Source organism: Cajanus cajan, chromosome 1 (assembly GCF_000230855.2).
Source record: "Cajanus cajan strain Asha chromosome 1, NIPB_CcT2T_4, whole genome shotgun sequence".
In the NCBI taxonomy this organism is placed as follows: Eukaryota; Viridiplantae; Streptophyta; class Magnoliopsida; order Fabales; family Fabaceae; genus Cajanus; species Cajanus cajan.
This window is the reverse complement of record NC_138517.1, coordinates 54913168-54933702: the sequence shown is the minus strand read 5'-3', so window position 1 is coordinate 54933702 and position 20535 is coordinate 54913168. Positions and strand designations below refer to the sequence as shown.

The window sequence follows — 20535 nt, the reverse complement described above, 5'->3', positions numbered from 1 at the left end:
TTTAATTTGTAAGAATGATGATCTGAGAGAGAGAACGAAATTATAGAAAAGTGCCTGTAAGCTAGGTTTTGAAAAAATTAGAATATTCCCATTAGATTCTGTATGTATTGAGGATTAGAAATACATATTTAATTTGTAAGAATAATGATCTGAGAGAGAGAACGAAATTATAGAAAAGTGCCTGTAAGCTTGGAATATTCTAATTTTTCCAAAACCTAGCTTACATTTCTGTTTGAGAAATTGATGCATACAGGCACTTTTCTATAATTTCGTTCTCTCTCTCAGATCATCTTCTAATTTTTCCAAAACCTAGCTTACAGACACTTTTCTATAATTTCGTTCTCTCTCTCAGATCATCATTCTTACAAATTAAATTTGTATTTCTAATCCTCAATACATACAGAATCTAATGAGAATATTCTAATTTTTCCAAAACCTAGCTTACAGGCAGTTTTCTATAATTTCGTTCTCTCTCTCAGTTCATCATTCTTACAAATTATCTCTCTCTCAGTTCATCATTCTTACAAATTAAATATGTATTTCTAATGGGAAATACATATTTAATTTGCAAGAATGATGATCTGATGGGAATATTCTAATTTTTCCAAAACCTAGAAATACATATTCTGAGATTCTGTATGTATTGAGGATTAGAAATACATATTTAATTTGCAAGAATGATGATCTGAGAGAGAGAACGAAGTTATAGAAAAATGCCTGTAAGTGTCTTTGTCTCTTGTTTTGTCTTTTAGTATATAAGGTTTTCTATAAAAGAACCCCCTGAGTTCACTTGTGAGACACGAAGAAAATAGTTCAGAGATATCTAGAGTGTGTTAAGAGTGTTCTCCAAGTGTGTTCTCTGTGTTTGCACTGTTTGTACTCCTTCTTCCTTTACAAATAAAATTTGTAAGTATTTCTTGTAAAAATGACTGGCTAAACCCCCATGTCAAGCTGGTTTTATTATACAAGGGTGCAGTATATTTACCCGTCTTTTATAAAGGTTCTTGCATAATTTAGAAGACCTAAAAAGGCTCGAAGCGTTTTTACATCTTCCATTTTTTCAAGAAAAGCAAGAATTTTTTGTGAAATATGGGGTTGGAGTTTTATTTTTCCATTCCCAATTTCGGTTCCTAAAAAGGATATATGTGTTTTGCATATTTCCATTTTAGATTTTGAAACAATTAGACCATATTTTTCAAATAGGTGTAAAACTTGTTTCAAGCGAAGAAAATGTTCTTCTTTTGTTTTACATCATCAATATATGTACAAGTGAATTCTTTATAATTTCCAAAAATGTTATCCATTTTTCTTTGGAATATTTGTGGGGCGTTTTTCAAACCAAAAGGCATAACTTTCCATTCGAAAAGACCTTCAGAGCAGGAAAAAGCAGTCCATTTTATTGAATCGGGGTGCATCTTTACCTGATGAAATCCTGATTTTAAATCGAATTTCAAAAACCATTTTGCTTTCTAGATTCTATTTATTAAAACATCTTTTGATGGTATAGTATAACCGTCTATATGAGTATTATCATTAAGACGTTTATAATTATAAACCATCCTTGTTTTACCCCTTTTCTGTTCAGAGTGTGTATTAACAATAAAAGCTGGGCTTCTATGTGGGCTTGTACTAGGCTTAATAACCTTAAGATCAAGCAGTGCTTTTATATGAATTCTAAATTCTTCTTGTTCGAAGTTCCCGTAAGGAATATCTTTTGTTTTTATTATAAAATCATGGTTTATAATATCTAATTTGCAAATGACAGGATCTTTTTCCCAATATCTAGTAGGATCTTCTCCTATTATACTGGATTTGTTTAATCTGTCAATAATTTGTTGGATATTGTCAAAAGTTATAACCTTATTAATCTTAATGCAGTTATAACAGTCAATATTGGTTTGTGTTAGAGCCAATTCGTAGAAATTCTCAACATCCTCAATTGTGTTAAGAATTTCTGAGTTTTTGTAATTTTTGTCTTGAATTTCGGCTTCTTTTATTTTACAACTACCGGTTATCTCACACGGACACTCAGTAGTTTTTTCTTTTATTGAGGGGGTATCACCACGCTTAGCTCGTAACTCTGATGAGATTTCGTCTAAAATGGGTGACATTTGGGCTTGATTAGAAATAATCAAGTAATCTTTTGTTATGGTTATAGACCTGTTTTCAGAGATAATAAAATCACGGCCTAAAATCATTTTTTCACCAGCATGTTTCAGGTTGATAACATCTGCTCGTGCCATAAAAAGTTTTGTTCCAAAAATATCGCAATTGGTAGAAAGTTTTATTGAGAAATTTTTGGTTTCTTTATTATTGATGATAACATCTCCAGACATTGTCCTAGTTTTAGTAGTCTTTTCACTTAAGAAAATGTTTTGTTTAGGAACAATGCTTTTGCATAGACATGTAAAAGAAGCTCCTGTATCAACAAGGGCTTGAATTACAAGTTCAGTTTTATCATTTTTTTCAATTTTAGGAAAATTGATTTTTATCAAAATATGAAGACTGGTATTAGGCTTTTTATTACAAATGATTGGAATACAATCTTTGTTTTGTAAAGCCATTAGGCAACTTGGTTGGCCTTCTGATGGAGGTGAGTAGAAGGAGTGAAACTCAAACTCTTCCTAAACTCCTCCAAGGCTCGGATCTTCTTCAATGGAGACGGAAACACACTTGAAGAACTCGTGAAGATGAAGAACACTTGCTGAAATGGAAGAAGGAAGCATCCAAGCTCAAGAACTCAAGGGATTGCTCACTTCAAAGTGAAGGAAACTAGGTTTTCCTAAGGTTTTTGAAGGCATTCTCTTAGGTTTTCTCTCTTGGATATTTCGGTGACTCTTGAGGGAATTAGCTGAAGGTAATGTTCAGAAATTCTCATATATTCAAAAGTATTTTTACAAGGAGGGAAGAGATACAATTATAGGAGGAAAATTAGGTCAAGGTTGGCGGCAACCAAGTAGGCATAGTTGGCGCCAAGTTTGAATTTCAAATTTTGAATTTGAAATTCAAACTTTGGCCACTCACATGCTTAAACCAGATTGCTACCTTCATTTAGGTGTCATTTAGGAGTGATTTGAAGTGAATTTGAGCTCACATGGCCGGAACTACTACATGCCATCCATGTGACTCAAATTCATCTCAAATTACTTCTAAATGATGCATAAATGAAACCTAATTCTCCCATTAATGTATTCTTCATATAATCCTAATCTAATGACCGAAATACATTGGTCTAATGAATACAATGAATAGGAAAAAATATAAGAAGAAGAATGAGCCTAATATTGGGTATCAAAAGCCCAAAGCTTAAGAAGCCCAAAAATAAGCCCAAGCACAACAACCCTAAACTATGGTCAAAATACAAGACCAAAAATCAAAGTAACTTCCTATACTAAGTAATGCAATAAAACATGGTGTTTAATCAATCAAAGTCCAAGTGAGAAGCACCCTAGGCCCACCAAGCCCATTGGGCCCACTAAGCTCTGAAGCAGTCAAGTCTTCAAGTAATCTCCTGACCATATCTCTAGTGGTTGGGCCTTTAGCCCATGCTCTTCCATCACCTTCTTCGTAACTAGAACTTTTGTTTTGGTTTTCAAAATTTTCGTAGAGAAAATCAACCGTTTTTTCAATCTAGTTTAGTCTAGTTTCTAATACAGATAAGCGGTTATTAACCAATTTGTTGTCTAAATTGTTTATTTCCTTATTGTCGTTTCCAGGAAATTTTATTTTATGAAGAACTTCTAAACAATTTTTACAAAAATTTTTGTAACAAAGAGGGCAATGTGCTCTCAAAGTTTGGTGAAAAAATCTTTTGCAATGATAACACTCAATATGTTCTGGTCCTGCAAAAAATTGAATTTCATGATTGCAAATAGTTTGTCCTTCATTGATATTCATCAGTCTATATCCTAGATCATCAAGGATTTCGCCATATTTGTTATATTTTTCATTTATTGGGGGATATAAATGATTATACTCATTTTTTGTAAAATCATTTATAATTTTGTAATCTTTATTGGTTTCTTCTTCATCTGAAGTATAGTCAGACCAGCTAACTACTGAATATATTTCAGAGTCTGTAGAAACTGTTTCATCTATAGGAATGAGGTTCATCCTACAACTTTTTATTAATTTAGCATCTCTAGTAAAGAGATTGGCTTTGTTAGGACAGTCACGAGAGTAGTGACCAGTTTGATGACAAGCAAAACATTCTAATTGCTTAGTGTATGTTTTGTTGTTTTTTATCTTTCTGACATGTCTGTCTTTGTTCAAAGTAGGTTTTCTAGCACTAGAAGCTCTAATGGAGTACCTACGGGTTTGTTGTTTCTTCCTAGTATTGTTTGTTCTAGGGGTAGGAGAATACCTTTGTTGAGGTTTCTTTCTTCTAACCTCTTTGTGGTATTGTTGAGGTGTGTATATCTGCTTGCAGATATCAGTGTCTGCCATTTTTATTTGCTTGTTAATGGCAATGTTTGTGCAAGTATCTTCCATCACTTTCATGATGTGTTGTATTCTGACGGCTAGATTATTCATGACAGGGTCTATCTGGTCATCTTTCCAGCTATCTCTGATTTTTTGTCCTAATTTTCCAGGAAGTTTTAGGAATAATTTTTCTCCTAAATTTTTATCTGTAAAACCTCCAGCTATGGAAGCATACATTAAGTAATCCTGGGTAAATTCTTTTATTTTACCAAAGTAACTTATGGAAAGTCTTTCCAGATTACCAAGGTAAATTCTTTGTCTAATTGTATTGCCATCATTTACAGACTGGGCTGTAAAGATTCTTTGTATAATACTACAAAAATTGTAGATATTTGGTCCTGGGTCGATCAAATTAGTTTTGACCTGGTCAGGAAAAGTTTGTTTAAATGATTCCCAGCAAGCTCTAGCTATATCTCCAAGATAAGTCTCTGCTCGGGCAATCATATCTTGACTATTGGACACATGATTTTCATGATGAATCCTATAATCTCTTATAACAGCTGAAGTCCACTGTTCTATGTAATTAGGTAAGAGTTGAGGGTCAACACTTCCTATGTTTAAGAGAAGAGATGGCATAATAAAATTGGGTTCTATAGGCAATCTCTTTCCTTTTGATTTTATGTTGTCTCCTATGGAGAAGTCTGTAGGAGTAACTATTTGTTCTCTAGGGATGAATCCTAGGTTGTAATCTTCGGTACTGTAGTCAAAATGGTGTATTTGGTTTGTAACACTACTACCATTGTAACTATCTCCCATCAGACCTTTGTAAGATTGGATCTCGGAAACTGGTTCAGAAATTACAGAAATAGTTTCTTCATTTTCAAAAACTAATTTATTTTTGAAATTTTTGTCATTTTCCAACCAGTTTTCTAGATTAGAATCTTCCTCGATTTCCTTGAGGATAATTTGTTCTTCATCACATTCTTCACTTAGTTGTGAAAAAAGTTTTTGTCTAAAAATAAAATCATCTTCCTCATCTTCTGAATCAGAGATTTCATTTTTATAGCTTTGGGAAACAACTTCCTTTTGTTTTTCCCATTTTTCAACTGCGAGGACCAATTTTTCTGAGAGCTGACTTTTTCTTAAAGGACTCTCTTCTTTGTTTTGAGTATAATCCAGAATATATGAATATCCTGTCCATAAATTCATGAAAGAATTTCTAGGAGGTTCTTCTTCTTCTTCGGGATTATGTTCAACTATGTCATCATAATCTGCAAACCTAATGGAAAGACTGTTTCTTCGGTTTTTCATGATGGCTGTTTGTGGTGTTGTAATAGCATACGAAGGAAGGCTTTGGCTCAGACGAAGGATCTGGTCAAGGTTCTAATCCCTATAGTGATAAGTCTTAGGTGAACATATCTTCTTTGGGTACTTAGAAGCTGTCTACCAACTGGTTCAGAGATTAATATAATAATCTCATGTTGGTCGTCGGGTAAATGGAAATCATCTAAACGACGGTATCTATTGATGTGAATCTGATGGGAGCACTCAAAGGACTTGGAGGACCAATGACTAGGGTTTTCTTAGTGGGTGTTTTTAGTACTTGTAATTGGTAAATAAAGTTTTAAGATTCGGGACGAATCTTTTCAAAGAAGGAGGGTATGATGTGAATCTGATGGGAGCACTCAAAGGACTTGGAGGACCAATGACTAGGGTTTTCTTAGTGGGTGTTTTTAGTACTTGTAATTAGTAAATAAAGGCCTAAAACTCTTGTTAAAGTGGCTGCCAACTCTTGTTTGGGCTGCACCACTTATTGGGCTAGTTATTAGGCAAGTTGTTTTTAGTTAAATAAGGTCCAAAACCTTTGGGATGAATCATCCATGAGGCTTACCAAAGGGTGCACGAATTTAGCATGTGTTTTTAATGTTTTGTCATTACTGGTCATAATTGTTAGGCTTAGTGGAGATCAACAATTGCCCACTAAAGTGATTTTTTTTAATGTTTTGTCATTAGTGGTCATAATTGATAGGCTTAGTGGAGTCCATTAATTGCCCACTAATGTAAGTGAAAGGTCTTGGTTGTAAGCTTATAAGCTGCCCACTGGAATGAATAAAAGATAGACAAGAATTTGAGTTTTAATAAAAAAAAACTAAGTGAGAGTGATTCTCCAATTGTTCTTGAGTGATTCAAGAATTTGGGCATATCAAAGGATCATCCACAATTCTTTGTGTGAAGCCTTCCTTGGAAGAGTGATTCTTCCTCCATTCCTTTACCGTTTCCTTCCCTCCATTTCTAGCATCTAATTTCTTTACCTACATTCCAAAAATTAAGTCCAAGATTGAACCCAAAAGATCCTTCTTCAACCCTTGTGCAATTGGGAATCTTATCATTTGGTATCAGAGCTTCGGCTCTAGGTTTGGAATGGCAATGGAAATTTACTATACAAGATGTTTGGTTGACAGCCATTTGTTCTTGGTCGTAGTAGATGAATTCAATTTCAGAAATGTCGTGAGTAGCAGGGCGGTTGAGAAATTATGTCTGCCCACTACAAATGGACAAGCAATGATTAAATTCTCTATTGGAAAATATGAAGATGAAGTTCTTTGTGATATTGCCCCCATGGAGACATGCCATATGTTATTAGGGAGGCCATGGCTGTACAATAAAATTATAAATCCTGAACGGCCTTCTATTTGTTTTGTGCATGGTGGACGAAGGATTAAGTTGATATGTCTATCAATTGAAGTTGTACATGAGGATCAACTGAAATTGAAAATAATGATAGAAAAAGAAAGAGAAGAGAAGAGGAGAGCAGAAGATGAGTTACATAGAGAGGAAGATGACAACTCTAACGTTACATTTTCTTCTTTTGATGTGTCAAATTTACAGGAACAGGAGGACAAGTTTTCTTGTTTGAAGAAGCATGTCAACATCATTCCTAATGCACCTTTATACATTCAGTCCGCCTTTCAAAATAAAATTCAAGAGACCTTGCACCTGGGAAATGGAGTTGATTTATTGTTTGAAGTTACTATTTTCCAAAGCTGCCACTTGAATGGGATTCAATTCCTATTCATTGAGTACGTTTGTGGTTATGAGTTTGAAGAGGTTTTATTTGTTTCGTTGATGATTAATAACTTACCAACAGGTGAAGCTAAAGATGGATACAAGCGAGATGTCTTCGACCCAGGAGGAAGCATTTGCATTCCGGCAGTAGTTAGTCAATTAAATAAATTAGGAAATAAATAAAGCCTTAAGATTCGGGACGAATCTTGTCAAAGAAGGAGGGTATGATGTGAATCTGATGGGAGCACTCAAAGGACTTGGAGGACCAATGACTAGGGTTTTCTTAGTGGCTGTTTTTAGTACTTGTAATTAGAAAATAAAGGCCTAAAACTCTTGTTAAAGTGGCTGCCAACTCTTGTTTGGGCTGCACCACTTATTGGGCTAGTTATTAGGCAAGTTGTTTTTAGTTAAATAAGGTCCAAAACCTTTGGGATGAATCAGCCATGAGGCATACCAAAGGGTGTACGAATTTAGCATGTGTTTTTAATGTTTTGTCATTAGTGGTCATTGTTAGGCTTAGTGGAGTTCAACAATTGCCCACTAAAGTGATTTTTTTTTAATGTTTTGTCATTAGTGGTCATAATTGATAGGCTTAGTGGAGCCCATTAATTGCCCACTAATGTAAGTGAAAGGTGTTGGTTGTAAGCTATATAAGCTGCCCATTGGGATGAATAAAAAAAGACAAGAATTTGAGTTTTAATCAAAAAAACTAAGTGAGAGTGATTCTCCAATTGTTCTTGAGTGATTCAAGAATTTAGGCATATCAAAGGATCATCCGCAATTCTTTGTGTGAACCCTTCCTTGGAAGAGTGATTCTTCCTCCATTCTTTTACCGTTTCCTTCCCTCCATTTCTAGCATCTAATTTCCTTACCTACATTCCAGAAATTAAGTCCAAGATTGAACCCAAAAGATCCTTCTTCAACCCTTGTGCAATTCGGAATCTTATCATTTGGTATCACTAATTGCACAAGGGTTGAAGAAGGATCTTTTGGGTTCAATCTTGGACTTAATTTCTGGAATGTAGGTAAGGAAATTAGATGCTAGAAATGGAGGGAAGGAAACGGTAAAAGAATGGAGGAAGAATCACTCTTCCAAGGAAGGCTTCACACAAAGAATTGTGGATGATCCTTTGATATGCCCAAATTCTTGAATCACTCAAGAACAATTGGAGAATCACTCTCACTTAGTTTTAGTTTTTTTGATTAAAACTCAAATTCTTGTCTATCTTTTATTCATCCCAGTGGGGCAGCTTATAAGCTTACAACCAAGACCTTTTACTTACATTAGTGGGCAATTAATGAACTCCACTAAGTCTAACAATTATGACCACTAATGCACAAAAACACACCTAATTTATGCTAAATTCGTGCACCCTTTGGTATGCCTCATGGCTGATTCATCCCAAAGGTTTTGGACCATATTTAACTAAAAACACAACTTGCCTAATAACTAGCCCAATAAGTGGTGCAGCCCAAACAAGAGTTGGAAGCCACTTTAACAAGAGTTTTAGGCCTTTATTTACTAATTACAAGTACTAAAAACACCCACTAAGAAAATGGAGTAATTAGGCTTCACAATCCTTGATACAATTCACCATCTTGGCCTTGTCTTCATCATTGGGCATTTCTTCAAGAATAAGGGCCGCAACTTGTTGCAAAGCATCCTTGGCCCTTTTAGTCCTTGCCCTAGTCATTGGTCCTCCAAGTCCTTTGAGTGCTCCTAAATCCTTGCCCATGTCCTCATCATTCCCTCCCTCTTGAGAAGAATTTGTCCTCAAATCAAAGTCTCCATCATCTACATCAAATGGAGATAAATCAGAAACATTAAAAGTGGAACTAACATTGTACTCATCGGGCAATTCAATCTTGTAAGCATTGTCATTGATTCTTTCTAGTACTTGAAATGGACCATCCCCTCTTGGCAAAAGCTTTGATTTCCTTTGTTCTGGAAATCTTTCCTTCCTCATGTGTACCCAAACCCAATCACCAGGTTGGAACACAACTTTCTTTCGCCCTTTGTTAGCATGTTTCGCGTAGCTCTCATTTTTATTCTCAATTTGAGCCTTCACACGTTCGTGTAACTTCTTCACATAGTCCGCTTTGGCCTGCCCTTCTTTATGCTTAAAAATAGAAATGTTAGGCATAGGCAATAAATCAAGAGGAGTCAAAGGGTTAAAACCATACACAACCTCAAAAGGTGAACAATTTGTTGTGCTATGGACAGCCCTATTATATGCAAATTCAACATGAGGCAAACTTGCTTCCCAGGACTTAATATTCTTTTTTAAAACAGTCATGAGCAAGGTCCCCAAAGTTCTATTGACTACCTCAGTTTGTCCATCGGTTTGTGGGTAACAAGTTGTTGAAAATAATAATTTAGTACCTAACTTGCCCCACAAAGTCCTCCAAAAATGACTAAGGAATTTAGCATCCCTATCACTTACAATACTCCTTGGCACACCATGAAGCCTCACAACTTCTTTGAAAAACAAATCAGCCACATGACACGCATCATCTACCTTTTTGCAAGGTATGAAATGTGCCATTTTTGAAAACCTGTCAACAACCACAAAAATAGAATCTTTGCCATTCTTTGTCAATAGATATGTCAATCCAAGGATATTCAGGAGTAGGCAAAGGAGTATACAATCCATGTGGCAATGATTTAGATTTAGCCATTTTGCACACAACACAATGTTCACAAAATTTTTGCACATCACGTTTGATATGAGGCCAAAAGAAATGTTCTTGTAAAATTTCCAAAGTCTTTTTAATCCCAAAGTGCCCCATCAAACCAGCCCCATGTGATTCACTAACAAGCAATTCTCTAATGGAACATGTAGGCACACACAATTTGTTTTCTTTAAATAAAAACCCATTGTGCTTAAAATATCCATTTTGAGATAGTTTCTCACATGCAGCATATATTTCACCAAAAGTTTCATCTGCAGCATACATTTCTTTCAAAGATTCAAATCCAAGCAATTTAGTTTCAAGAGTGGAAAGCAATGTATGTCTCCTTGATAAAGCATCAGCCACAATGTTCCCTTTTCCCCTTTTATGTTTTATAACATAGGGAAATTGTTCCAAAAACTCCACCCACTTGGCATGCCTCTTGTTAAGCTTGCCTTGTCCCTTCAAATACCTTAGGGACTCATGGTCACTATGTATTACAAACTCTTTGGGAAAAAGGTAGTGTTGCCATGTTTTCAAAGCTCTTACCAAGGCATACAATTCCTTATCATAAGTGGAAAAGTTAAGGGCAGCCCCACTTAACTTTTCACTAAAATAAGCAATTGGATGGCCTTCTTGTAACAACACAGCCCCAATCCCAACATTGGAAGCATCACATTCAATTTCAAAAGATTTAGCAAAGTTTGGTAAGGCAAGAATGGGAGCATTGGTTAGCCTTTGCTTAAGAGCAACAAAGGCTTCCTGTTGTTTCTCTCCCCACTTAAAAACCACATGTTTCTTTACTACTTCATTAAGAGGTGCTGCCAAGGTGCTAAAGTCCTTAACAAACCTCCTATAAAAACTTGCCAAACCATGGAAACTTCTCACTTCATTCACGGATTTAGGTGTGGGCCATTCTTGGATGGCCTTAACCTTTTCCTCATCTACTTGTACTCCTTTAGAACTTACAACAAAACCAAGGAATACAACATGATCAGTACAAAACACACATTTTTCAAGATTGGCAAACAATTGTTCTTCCTTAAGCACCTTCAAAACAGATTTCAAATGTTCCACATGCAATTCAAGAGAAGTGTTATAGACAAGAATATCATCAAAATATACCACAACAAATTTGCCAATAAATTCCCTTAAAACATGGTTCATCAATCTCATGAAAGTACTTGGTGCATTAGTTAAGCCAAAAGGCATAACCAACCACTCATACAAACCATATTTTGTTTTAAAAGCAGTTTTCCATTCATCACCCTCTCTAATTCTAATTTGATTATATCCACTTTTCAAATCAATTTTAGAGAAAAAACTTGCACCATGCAATTCATCAAGCAAATCATCAAGTTTAGGAATTGGGTGCCTATATTTTATGGTGATGTTATTTAGAGCCCTACAATCAGAACACATTCTCCATGTCCCATCTTTTTTAGGGACCAAAATTACCGGAACAGCACAAGGACTCATGCTATCTCTTACCCATCCTTTGGTCATGAGTTCATCCACTTGCTTTTGAATTTCTTGCGTTTCTTGTGGATTGCTCCTATAAGCTGGCCTATTGGGTAAGGAAGCTCCTGGAATGAGATCAATTTGGTGTTCAATTCCCCTCAAAGGTGGTAATCCACTTGGTACACTTGATGGAAAAACGTCATGAAATTCCTGCAAAAGAGATTTAACACTAGAAGGTATTTCCAATTCATCAAAAGTGTTAGTGTTTAAAATCTGATTTTTGCAATACATTAGATAAAGGGGCTGTTTAGCAAGGAATAACCTCTTCACCTCACCCTTTGTTGCCAAAAGACTCTCTTTTCTCTCAAGTGTTTCGCTCCTTTTCTTTCCACTTTTTTTTTTCTCAAGTTTTTGTTCACTCTTTTTCTCAAGATCACTTTCTTTCTTCTCCAAAGAAATCTTTTCTCTCATCCTCATTTGATCCTCACACACCTCTTTAGGACTCAAAGGCTTGAGGACAATCTTTTTATTTTGGTGCACAAAAGAGATCTTATTGGAATAGCCATCATGGAAAGCTTTAGTGTCAAATTGCCAAGGCCTTCCCAAAAGTATGTGACTGGCCTCCATTGGAACTACATCACATAGCACCTTATCTTTGTATTTTCCAATGGAAATCTCCACTTCTACTTGCTGCCTCACTTGCACCTCTCCATCCTCACTAAGCCACTGGAGTTTATATGGCGTAGGATGTGGTTTAGTGTCTAAATTTAGCTTTGACACTAATCTAGCACTAGCCACATTAGCGCAACTCCCTCCATCAATAATCACCATGCAAACCTTTCCATTGATGGAACACCTTGTGTGGAAAATATTCTCCCTTTGGCTTCTTTCTAAAGGACTCATTTGACTACCCATCATTCTCCTAATCATCAATAAATCTCCCTCCAGGGCCTCCTCTTCCTCCTCAATGTCACCCTCTTCTTCCTCACTAACATCAGATTGGCTAGTGTAATCCCCACTCGCCTTGAGAACCATGATCTGAGAGAAAGAACGAAATTATAGAAAAGTGTCTGTAAGCTAGGTTTTGGAAATATTAGAATATTCCCATTAGATTCTGTATGTATTGAGGATTAGAAATACATATTTAATTTGTAAGAATGATGATCTGAGAGAGAGAACGAAATTATAGAAAAGTGCCTGTAAGCTAGGTTTTGGAAAAATTAGAATATGCCCATTAGACACTGTATGTATTCAGGATTAGATTCTGTATGTATTGAGGATTTGAAATACATATTTAATTTGTAAGCATGATGATCTGAGAGAGAGAACGAAATTATAGAAAAGTACCTGTAAGCTAGATTTTGGAAAAATTAGAATATTCCCATTAGATTTGTATATATAGAGGAATAGAAATACATATTTAATGGGATCATCAATTTCTCAAACAGAAAGATTCTAATTTTTCTTTTCTATAATTTCATTAGATACTGTATGTATTGAGGATTAGAATCTAATGGGAATATTCTGTATGGGAAAATTAAATATGAGAATTTATAATTATAGAAAAGTGCCTGTAAGCTAGGTTTTGGAAAAATTAGAATATTCCCATTAGATACTGTATGTATTGAGGATTAGAAATACATATTTAATTTGCAAGAATGATGATCTGAGAGAGAGAACGAAATTATAGAAAAGTGTCTGTAAGCTAGGTTTTGGAAAAATTAGAATATTCCCATTAGATTCTGTATATATTGAGGATTAGAAATACATATTTAATTTGCAAGAATGATGATCTGAGAGAGAGAACGAAATTATAGAAAAGTGCCTGTAAGCTAGGTTTTGGAAAAGTTAGAATATTCTCATTAGATTCTGTATGTATTGAGGATTAGAAATTCATATTTAATTTGTAAGAATGATGATCTGAGAGAGAGAACGAAATTATAGAAAAGTGCCTGTAAGCTAGGTTTTGGAAAAATTAGAATATTCCCATTAGATTCTGTATGTATTTGAGGATAAGAAATATTTATTTAATTTGCAAGAATGATGAACTGAGAGAGAGAACGAAATTATAGAAAAGTGCCTGTAAGCTAGGTTTTGGAAAAATTAGAATATTTCCATTAGATACTGTATGTATTGAGGATTAGAAATACATATTTAATTTGTGGAATGAGGATTAGAACGAAATTATAGTAATATTCCCATTAGATTCTGTATGTATTGAGGAATAGAAATACATATTTATTTTGTAAGAATGATGATCTGGGAGAGAGAACGAAATTATAGAAAAGTGCCTGTAAGTTAGGTTTTGGAAAAATTAGAATATTCCCATTAGATTCTGTATGTATTGAGGATTAGAAATACAAATTTAATTTGTAAGAATGATGATCTGAGAGAGATAACGAAATTCTAGAAAAGTGCCTGTAAGCTAGGTTTTGGAAAAGTTAGAATATTCTCATTAGATTCTGTATGTATTGAGGGTTAGATTCTGTATGTATTGAGGATTAGAAATACATATTTAATTTGTAAGAATGATGATTTGAGAGAGGGAACAAAATTATAGAAAAGTGCCTGTAAGCTAGGTTTTGGAAAATTTAAAATATTCCCATTAGATTCTGTATGTATTTGAGGATTAGAAATATTTATTTAATTTGCAAGAATGATGAACTGAGAGAGACAACGAAATTATAGAAAAGTGCCTGTAAGTTAGGTTTTTGAAAAATTAGAATATTCCCGTTAGATACTGTATGTATTGAGGATTAGAAATTCATATTTAATTTGTGGAATAAGGATTAGAACGAAATTATAGAAATATTCCTATTAGATTCTGTATGTATTGAGGAATAGAAATACATATTTAATTTGTAAGAATGATGATCTGGGAGAGAGAACGAAATTATAGAAAAGTGCCTGTAAGCTAGGTTTTGGAAAAATTAGAAGATTCCCATTAGATTCTGTATGTATTGAGGATTAAAAATACATATTTAATTTGTAAGAATGATGCCTGTAAGCTATGTATTCCAATTAGATTCTGTATGTATTGAGGATTAGAAATCCATATTTAATTTGCAAGAATGATGAACTGAGAGAGAGAACGAAATGATAGAAAAGTGCCTGTAAGCTAGGTTTTGGAAAAATTAGAATATTCCCATTAGATTCTGTATGTATCGAGGATTAGAAATACATATTTAATTTGTTAGAATGATGATCTGAGAGAGAGAACGAAATTATAGAAAAGTGCCTGTAAGCTAGATTTTGGAAAAATTAGAATATTCCCATTAGATTCTATATGTATTAAGGATTAGAAATACATATTTAATTTGTAAGAATGATGATCTGAGAGAGAGAACGAAATTATAGAAAAGTGCTTGTAAGCTAGGTTTTGGAAAAATTAGAATATTCCCGTTAGATACTGTATGTATTGAGGATTAGAAATTCATATTTAATATGTGCAATGAGGATTAGAACGAAATTATAGAAATATTCCTATTAAATTCTGTATGTATTGAGGAATAGAAATACATATTTAATTTCTAAGAATGATGATCTGGGAGAGAGAACGAAATTATAGAAAAGTGCCTATAAGCTAGGTTTTGGAAAAATTAGAAGATTCCCATTAGATTCTGTATGTATTGAGGATCAGAAATACATATTTAATTTGTAAGAATGATGCCTGTAAGCTATGTATTCCCATTAGATTCTGTATGTATTGAGGATTAGAAATACATATTTAATTTGCAAGAATGATGAACTGAGAGAGAGAACGAAATGATAGAAAAGTGCCTGTAAGCTAGGTTTTGGAAAAATTAGAATATTCCCATTAGATTCTGTATGTATTGAGGATTAGAAATACATATTTAATTTGTAAGAATGATGTCTGTAAGCTATGTATTCCCATTAGATTCTGTATGTATTGAGGATTAGAAATACATATTTAATTTGCAAGAATGATGAACTGAGAGAGAGAACGAAATGATAGAAAAGTGCCTGTAAGCTAGGTTTTGGAAAAATTAGAATATTCCCATTAGATTCTGTATGTATCGAGGATTAGAAATACATATTTAATTTGTTAGAATGATGATCTGAGAGAGAGAACGAAATTATAGAAAAGTGCCTGTAAGCTAGATTTTGGAAAAATTAGAATATTCCCATTAGATTCTATATGTATTAAGGATTAGAAATACATATTTAATTTGTTAGAATGATGATCTGAGAGAGAGAACGAAATTATAGAAATGTGCCTGTAAGCTAGATTTTGGAAAAATTAGAATATTCCCATTAGATTCTGTATGTATTCAGGATTAGAAATACATATTTAATTTGTAAGAATGATGATCTGAGAGAGAGAACGAAATTATAGAAAAGTGCCTATAAGCTAGGTTTTGGAAAAGTTAGAATATTTCATTAGATTCTGTATGTATTGAGGATTAGAAATACATATTTAATTTGCAAGAATGATGATCTGAGAGAGAGAACAAAATTCTAGAAAAGTGCCTGTAAGCTAGGATTTGGAAAAATTAGAATATTCCCATTAGATTATGTATGTATTGAGGATTAGAAATACATATTTAATTTGCAAGAATGATGATCTGAGAGAGAGAACGAAATTATAGAAAAGTGCCTGTAAGCTAGGTTTTGGAAAAGTTAGAATATTCCCATTAGATTCTGTATGTATTGAGGATTAGAAATACATATTTAATTTGTAAGAATGATGATCTGAGAGAGAGAACAAAATTATAGAAAAGTGCCTGTAAGCTAGGTTTTGGAAAAATTAGAATATTACCATTAGATTCTATATGTATTTGAGGATTAGAAATATTTATTTAATTTGCAAGAATGATGAATTGAGAGAGAGAGCGAAATTATAGAAAAGTGCCTGTAAGCAAGGTTTTGGAAAAATTAGAATATTCCCATTAGATACTGTATGTATTGAGGATTAGAAATACATATTTAATTTGTGGAATGAGGATTAGAACGAAATTATTGAAATATTCCCATTAGATCATGTCTGTATTGAGGAATAGAAATACATATTTAATTTGTAAGAATGATGATCTGGGAGAGAGAACGAAATTATAGAAAAGTGCCTATAAGTTAGGTTTTGGAAAAATTAGAATATTCCCATTAGATTCTGTATGTATTGAGGATTAGATATACATATTTAATTTGCAAGAATGATGATCTGAGAGAGAGAGAACGAAATTATAGTAAAGTGCCTGTAAGCTAGGTGTTGGAAAAGTTAGAATATTCCCATTAGATTCTGTATGTATTGAGGATTAGAAATACATATTTAATTTGCAAGAATGATGATCTGAGAGAGAGAACGAAATTATAGAAAAGTGCCTGTAAGCTAGGTTTTGGAAAAGTTAGAATATTCCCATTAGATTCTGTATGTATTGAGGATTAGAAATACATATTTAATTTGTAAGAATGATGATCTGAGAGAGGGAACAAAATTATAGAAAAGTGCCTGTAAGCTAGGTTTTGGAAAAATTAGAATATTCCCATTAGATTCTATATGTATTTGAGGATTAGAAATATTTATTTAATTTGCAAGAATGATGAACTGAGAGAGAGCGAAATTATAGAAAAGTGCCTGTAAGCAAGGTTTTGGAAAAATTAGAATATTCCCATTAGATACTGTATGTATTGAGGATTAGAAATACATATTTAATTTGTGGAATGAGGATTAGAACGAAATTATAGAAATATTCCCATTAGATTCTGTATGAATTGAGGAATAGAAATACATATTTATTTTGTAAGAATGATGATCTGGGAGAGAGAACGAAATTATAGAAAAGTGCCTGTAAGCTAGGTTTTGGAAAAGTTAGAATATTCCCATTAGATTCTGTATGTATTGAGGATTCGAAAGACATATTTAATTTGTAAGAATGATGATCTGAGAGAGAGAACGAATTTATAGAAAAGTGCCTGTAAGCTAGGTTTTGGAAAAGTTAGAATATTCTCATTAGATTCTGTATGTATTGAGGATTAGATTCTGTCGGTATTGAGGATGAGAAATACATATTTAATTTGTAAGAATGATGATCTGAGAGAGGGAACAAAATTATAGAAAAGTGTCTGTAAGCTAGGATTTGGAAAAATTAGAATATTCCCATTAGATTCTGTATGTATTGAGGATTAGAAATACATATTTAATTTGCAAGAATGATGATCTGAGAGAGAGAACGAAATTATAGAAAAGTGCCTGTAAGCTAGGTTTTGGAAAAGTTAGAATATTCCCATTAGATTCTGTATGTATTGAGGATTAGAAATACATATTTAATTTGTAAGAATGATGATCTGAGAGAGGGAACAAAATTATAGAAAAGTGCCTGTAAGCTAGGTTTTGGAAAAATTAGAATATTCCCATTAGATTCTGTATGTATTTGAGGATTAGAAATATTTATTTAATTTGCAAGAATGATGAACTGAGAGAGAGAACGAAATTATAGAAAAGTGCCTGTAAGCTAGGTTTTGGAAAAATTAGAATATTCCCATTAGATTCTATATGTATTTGAGGATTAGAAATATTTATTTAATTTGCAAGAATGATGAACTGAGAGAGAGCGAAATTATAGAAAAGTGCCTGTAAGCAAGGTTTTGGAAAAATTAGAATATTCCCATTAGATACTGTATGTATTGAGGATTAGAAGTACATATTTAATTTGTGGAATGAGGATTAGAACGAAATTATAGAAATATTCCCATTAGATTCTGTATGTATTGAGGAATAGAAATACATATTTAATTTGTAAGAATGATGATCTGGGAGAGAGAACGAAATTATAGAAAAGTGCCTGTAAGTTAGGTTTTGGAAAAATTAGAATATTCCCATTAGATTCTATATGTATTGAGGATTAGAAATACATATTTAATTTGCAAGAATGATGATCTGAGAGAGAGAGAGAACGAAATTATAGTAAAGTGCCTGTAAGCTAGGTGTTGGAAAAGTTAGAATATTCCCATTAGATTCTGTATGTATTGAGGATTAGAAATACATATTTAATTTGTAAGAATGATGATCTGAGAGAGAGAACGAAATTATAGAAAAGTGTCTGTAAGCTAGGTTTTGGAAAAGTTAGAATATTCTCATTAGATTCTGTATGTATTGAGGATTAGATTCTGTATGTATTGAGGATGAGAAATACATATTTAATTTGTAAGAATGATGATCTGAGAGAGGGAACAAAATTATAGAAAAGTGCCTGTAAGCTAGGATTTGGAAAAATTAGAATATTCCCATTAGATTCTGTATGTATTGAGGATTAGAAATAAATATTTAATTTGCAAGAATGATGATCTGAGAGAGAGAACGAAATTATAGAAAAGTGCCTGTAAGCTAGGTTTTGGAAAAGTTAGAATATTCTCATTAGATTCTGTATGTATTGAGGATTAGATTCTGTATGTATTGAGGATTAGAAATACATATTTAATTTGTAAGAATGATGATCTGAGAGAGACAGAGAATGAAATTATAGTAAAGTGCCTATAAGCTAGGTGTTGGAAAAGTTAGAATATTCCCATTAGATTCTGTATGTATTGAGGATTAGAAATACATATTTAATTTGCAAGAATGATGATCTGAGAGAGAGAGAGATCGAAATTATAGAAAAGTGCCTGTAAGCTAGGTTTTGGAAAAGTTAGAATATTCCCATTAGATTCTGTATGTATTGAGGAATAGAAATACATATTTAATTTGTAAGAATGATGATCTGGGAGAGAGAACGAAATTATAGAAAAGTGCCTGTAAGTTAGGTTTTGGAAAAATTAGAATATTCCCATTAGATTCTGTATGTATTGAGGATTAGAAATACATATTTAATTTGCAAGAATGATGATCTGAGAGAGAGAGAGAACGAAATTATAGAAAAGTGCCTGTAAGCTAGGTTTTGGAAAAGTTAGAATATTCCCATTAGATTCTGTATGTATTGAGGATTCGAAATACATATTTAATTTGTAAGAATGATGATGTGAGAGAGAGAACGAATTTATAGAAAAGTGCCTGTAAGCTAGGTTTTGGAAAAGTTAGAATATTCTCATTAGATTCTGTATGTATTGAGGATTAGATTCTGTCGGTATTGAGGATGAGAAATACATATTTAATTTGTAAGAATGATGATCTGAGAGAGGGAACAAAATTATAGAAAAGTGTCTGTAAGCTAGGATTTGGAAAAATTAGAATATTCCCATTAGATTCTGTATGTATTGAGGATTAGAAATACATATTTAATTTGCAAGAATGATGATCTGAGAGAGAGAACGAAATTATAGAAAAGTGCCTGTAAGCTAGGTTTTGGAAAAGTTAGAATATTCCCATTAGATTCTGTATGTATTGAGGATTAGAAATACATATTTAATTTGTAAGAATGATGATCTGAGAGAGGGAACAAAATTATAGAAAAGTGCCTGTAAGCTAGGTTTTGGAAAAATTAGAATATTCCCATTAGATTCTGTATGTATTTGAGGATTAGAAATATTTATTTAATTTGCAAGAATGATGAACTGAGAGAGAGAACGAAATTATAGAAAAGTGCCTGTAAGCTAGGTTTTGGAAAAATTAGAATATTCCCATTAGATTCTATATGTATTTGAGGATTAGAAATATTTATTTAATTTGCAAGAATGATGAACTGAGAGAGAGCGAAATTATAGAAAAGTGCCTGTAAGCAAGGTTTTGGAAAAATTAGAATATTCCCATTAGATACTGTATGTATTGAGGATTAGAAATACATATTTAATTTGTGGAATGAGGATTAGAACGAAATTATAGAAATATTCCCATTAGATTCTGTATGTATTGAGGAATAGAAATACATATTTAATTTGTAAGAATGATGATCTGGGAGAGAGAACGAAATTATAGAAAAGTGCCTGTAAGTTAGGTTTTGGAAAAATTAGAATATTCCCATT

At 33.1% G+C, this 20535-nt stretch overlaps 1 protein-coding gene across 1 annotated transcript; it reads right to left on the bottom strand.

The window, feature by feature from the left end:
• Nucleotides 1–9262: 9262 nt before the first annotated feature.
• Nucleotides 9263–12657, bottom strand: LOC145954954 (uncharacterized). Its single transcript, XM_083069649.1, has 5 exons — nucleotides 11620–12657; nucleotides 10805–11211; nucleotides 9877–10044; nucleotides 9330–9714; nucleotides 9263–9283 (listed from the first exon to the last, which is right to left on the bottom strand). The coding sequence occupies exons 1-5, from the start codon at nucleotides 12655–12657 to the stop codon at nucleotides 9263–9265; spliced, it is 2019 nt and encodes a 672-aa protein (XP_082925775.1).
• Nucleotides 12658–20535: the final 7878 nt, after the last annotated feature.

Excerpts from the sequence above, each read along its gene's own strand:
- LOC145954954 (XM_083069649.1), bottom strand. The coding sequence starts at position 12,657 with ATGGTTCTCAAGGCGAGTGGGGATTACACTAGCCAATCTGATGTTAGT. Across the intron at positions 9,715-9,876 it reads TGGAGGACTTTGTGGGGCAA|GGCTGTCCATAGCACAACAA; the intron begins GTTAGGTACTAA and ends TGCATATAATAG. Across the intron at positions 9,284-9,329 it reads AATTGCCCGATGAGTACAAT|ATGATGGAGACTTTGATTTG; the intron begins GTTAGTTCCACT and ends CATTTGATGTAG.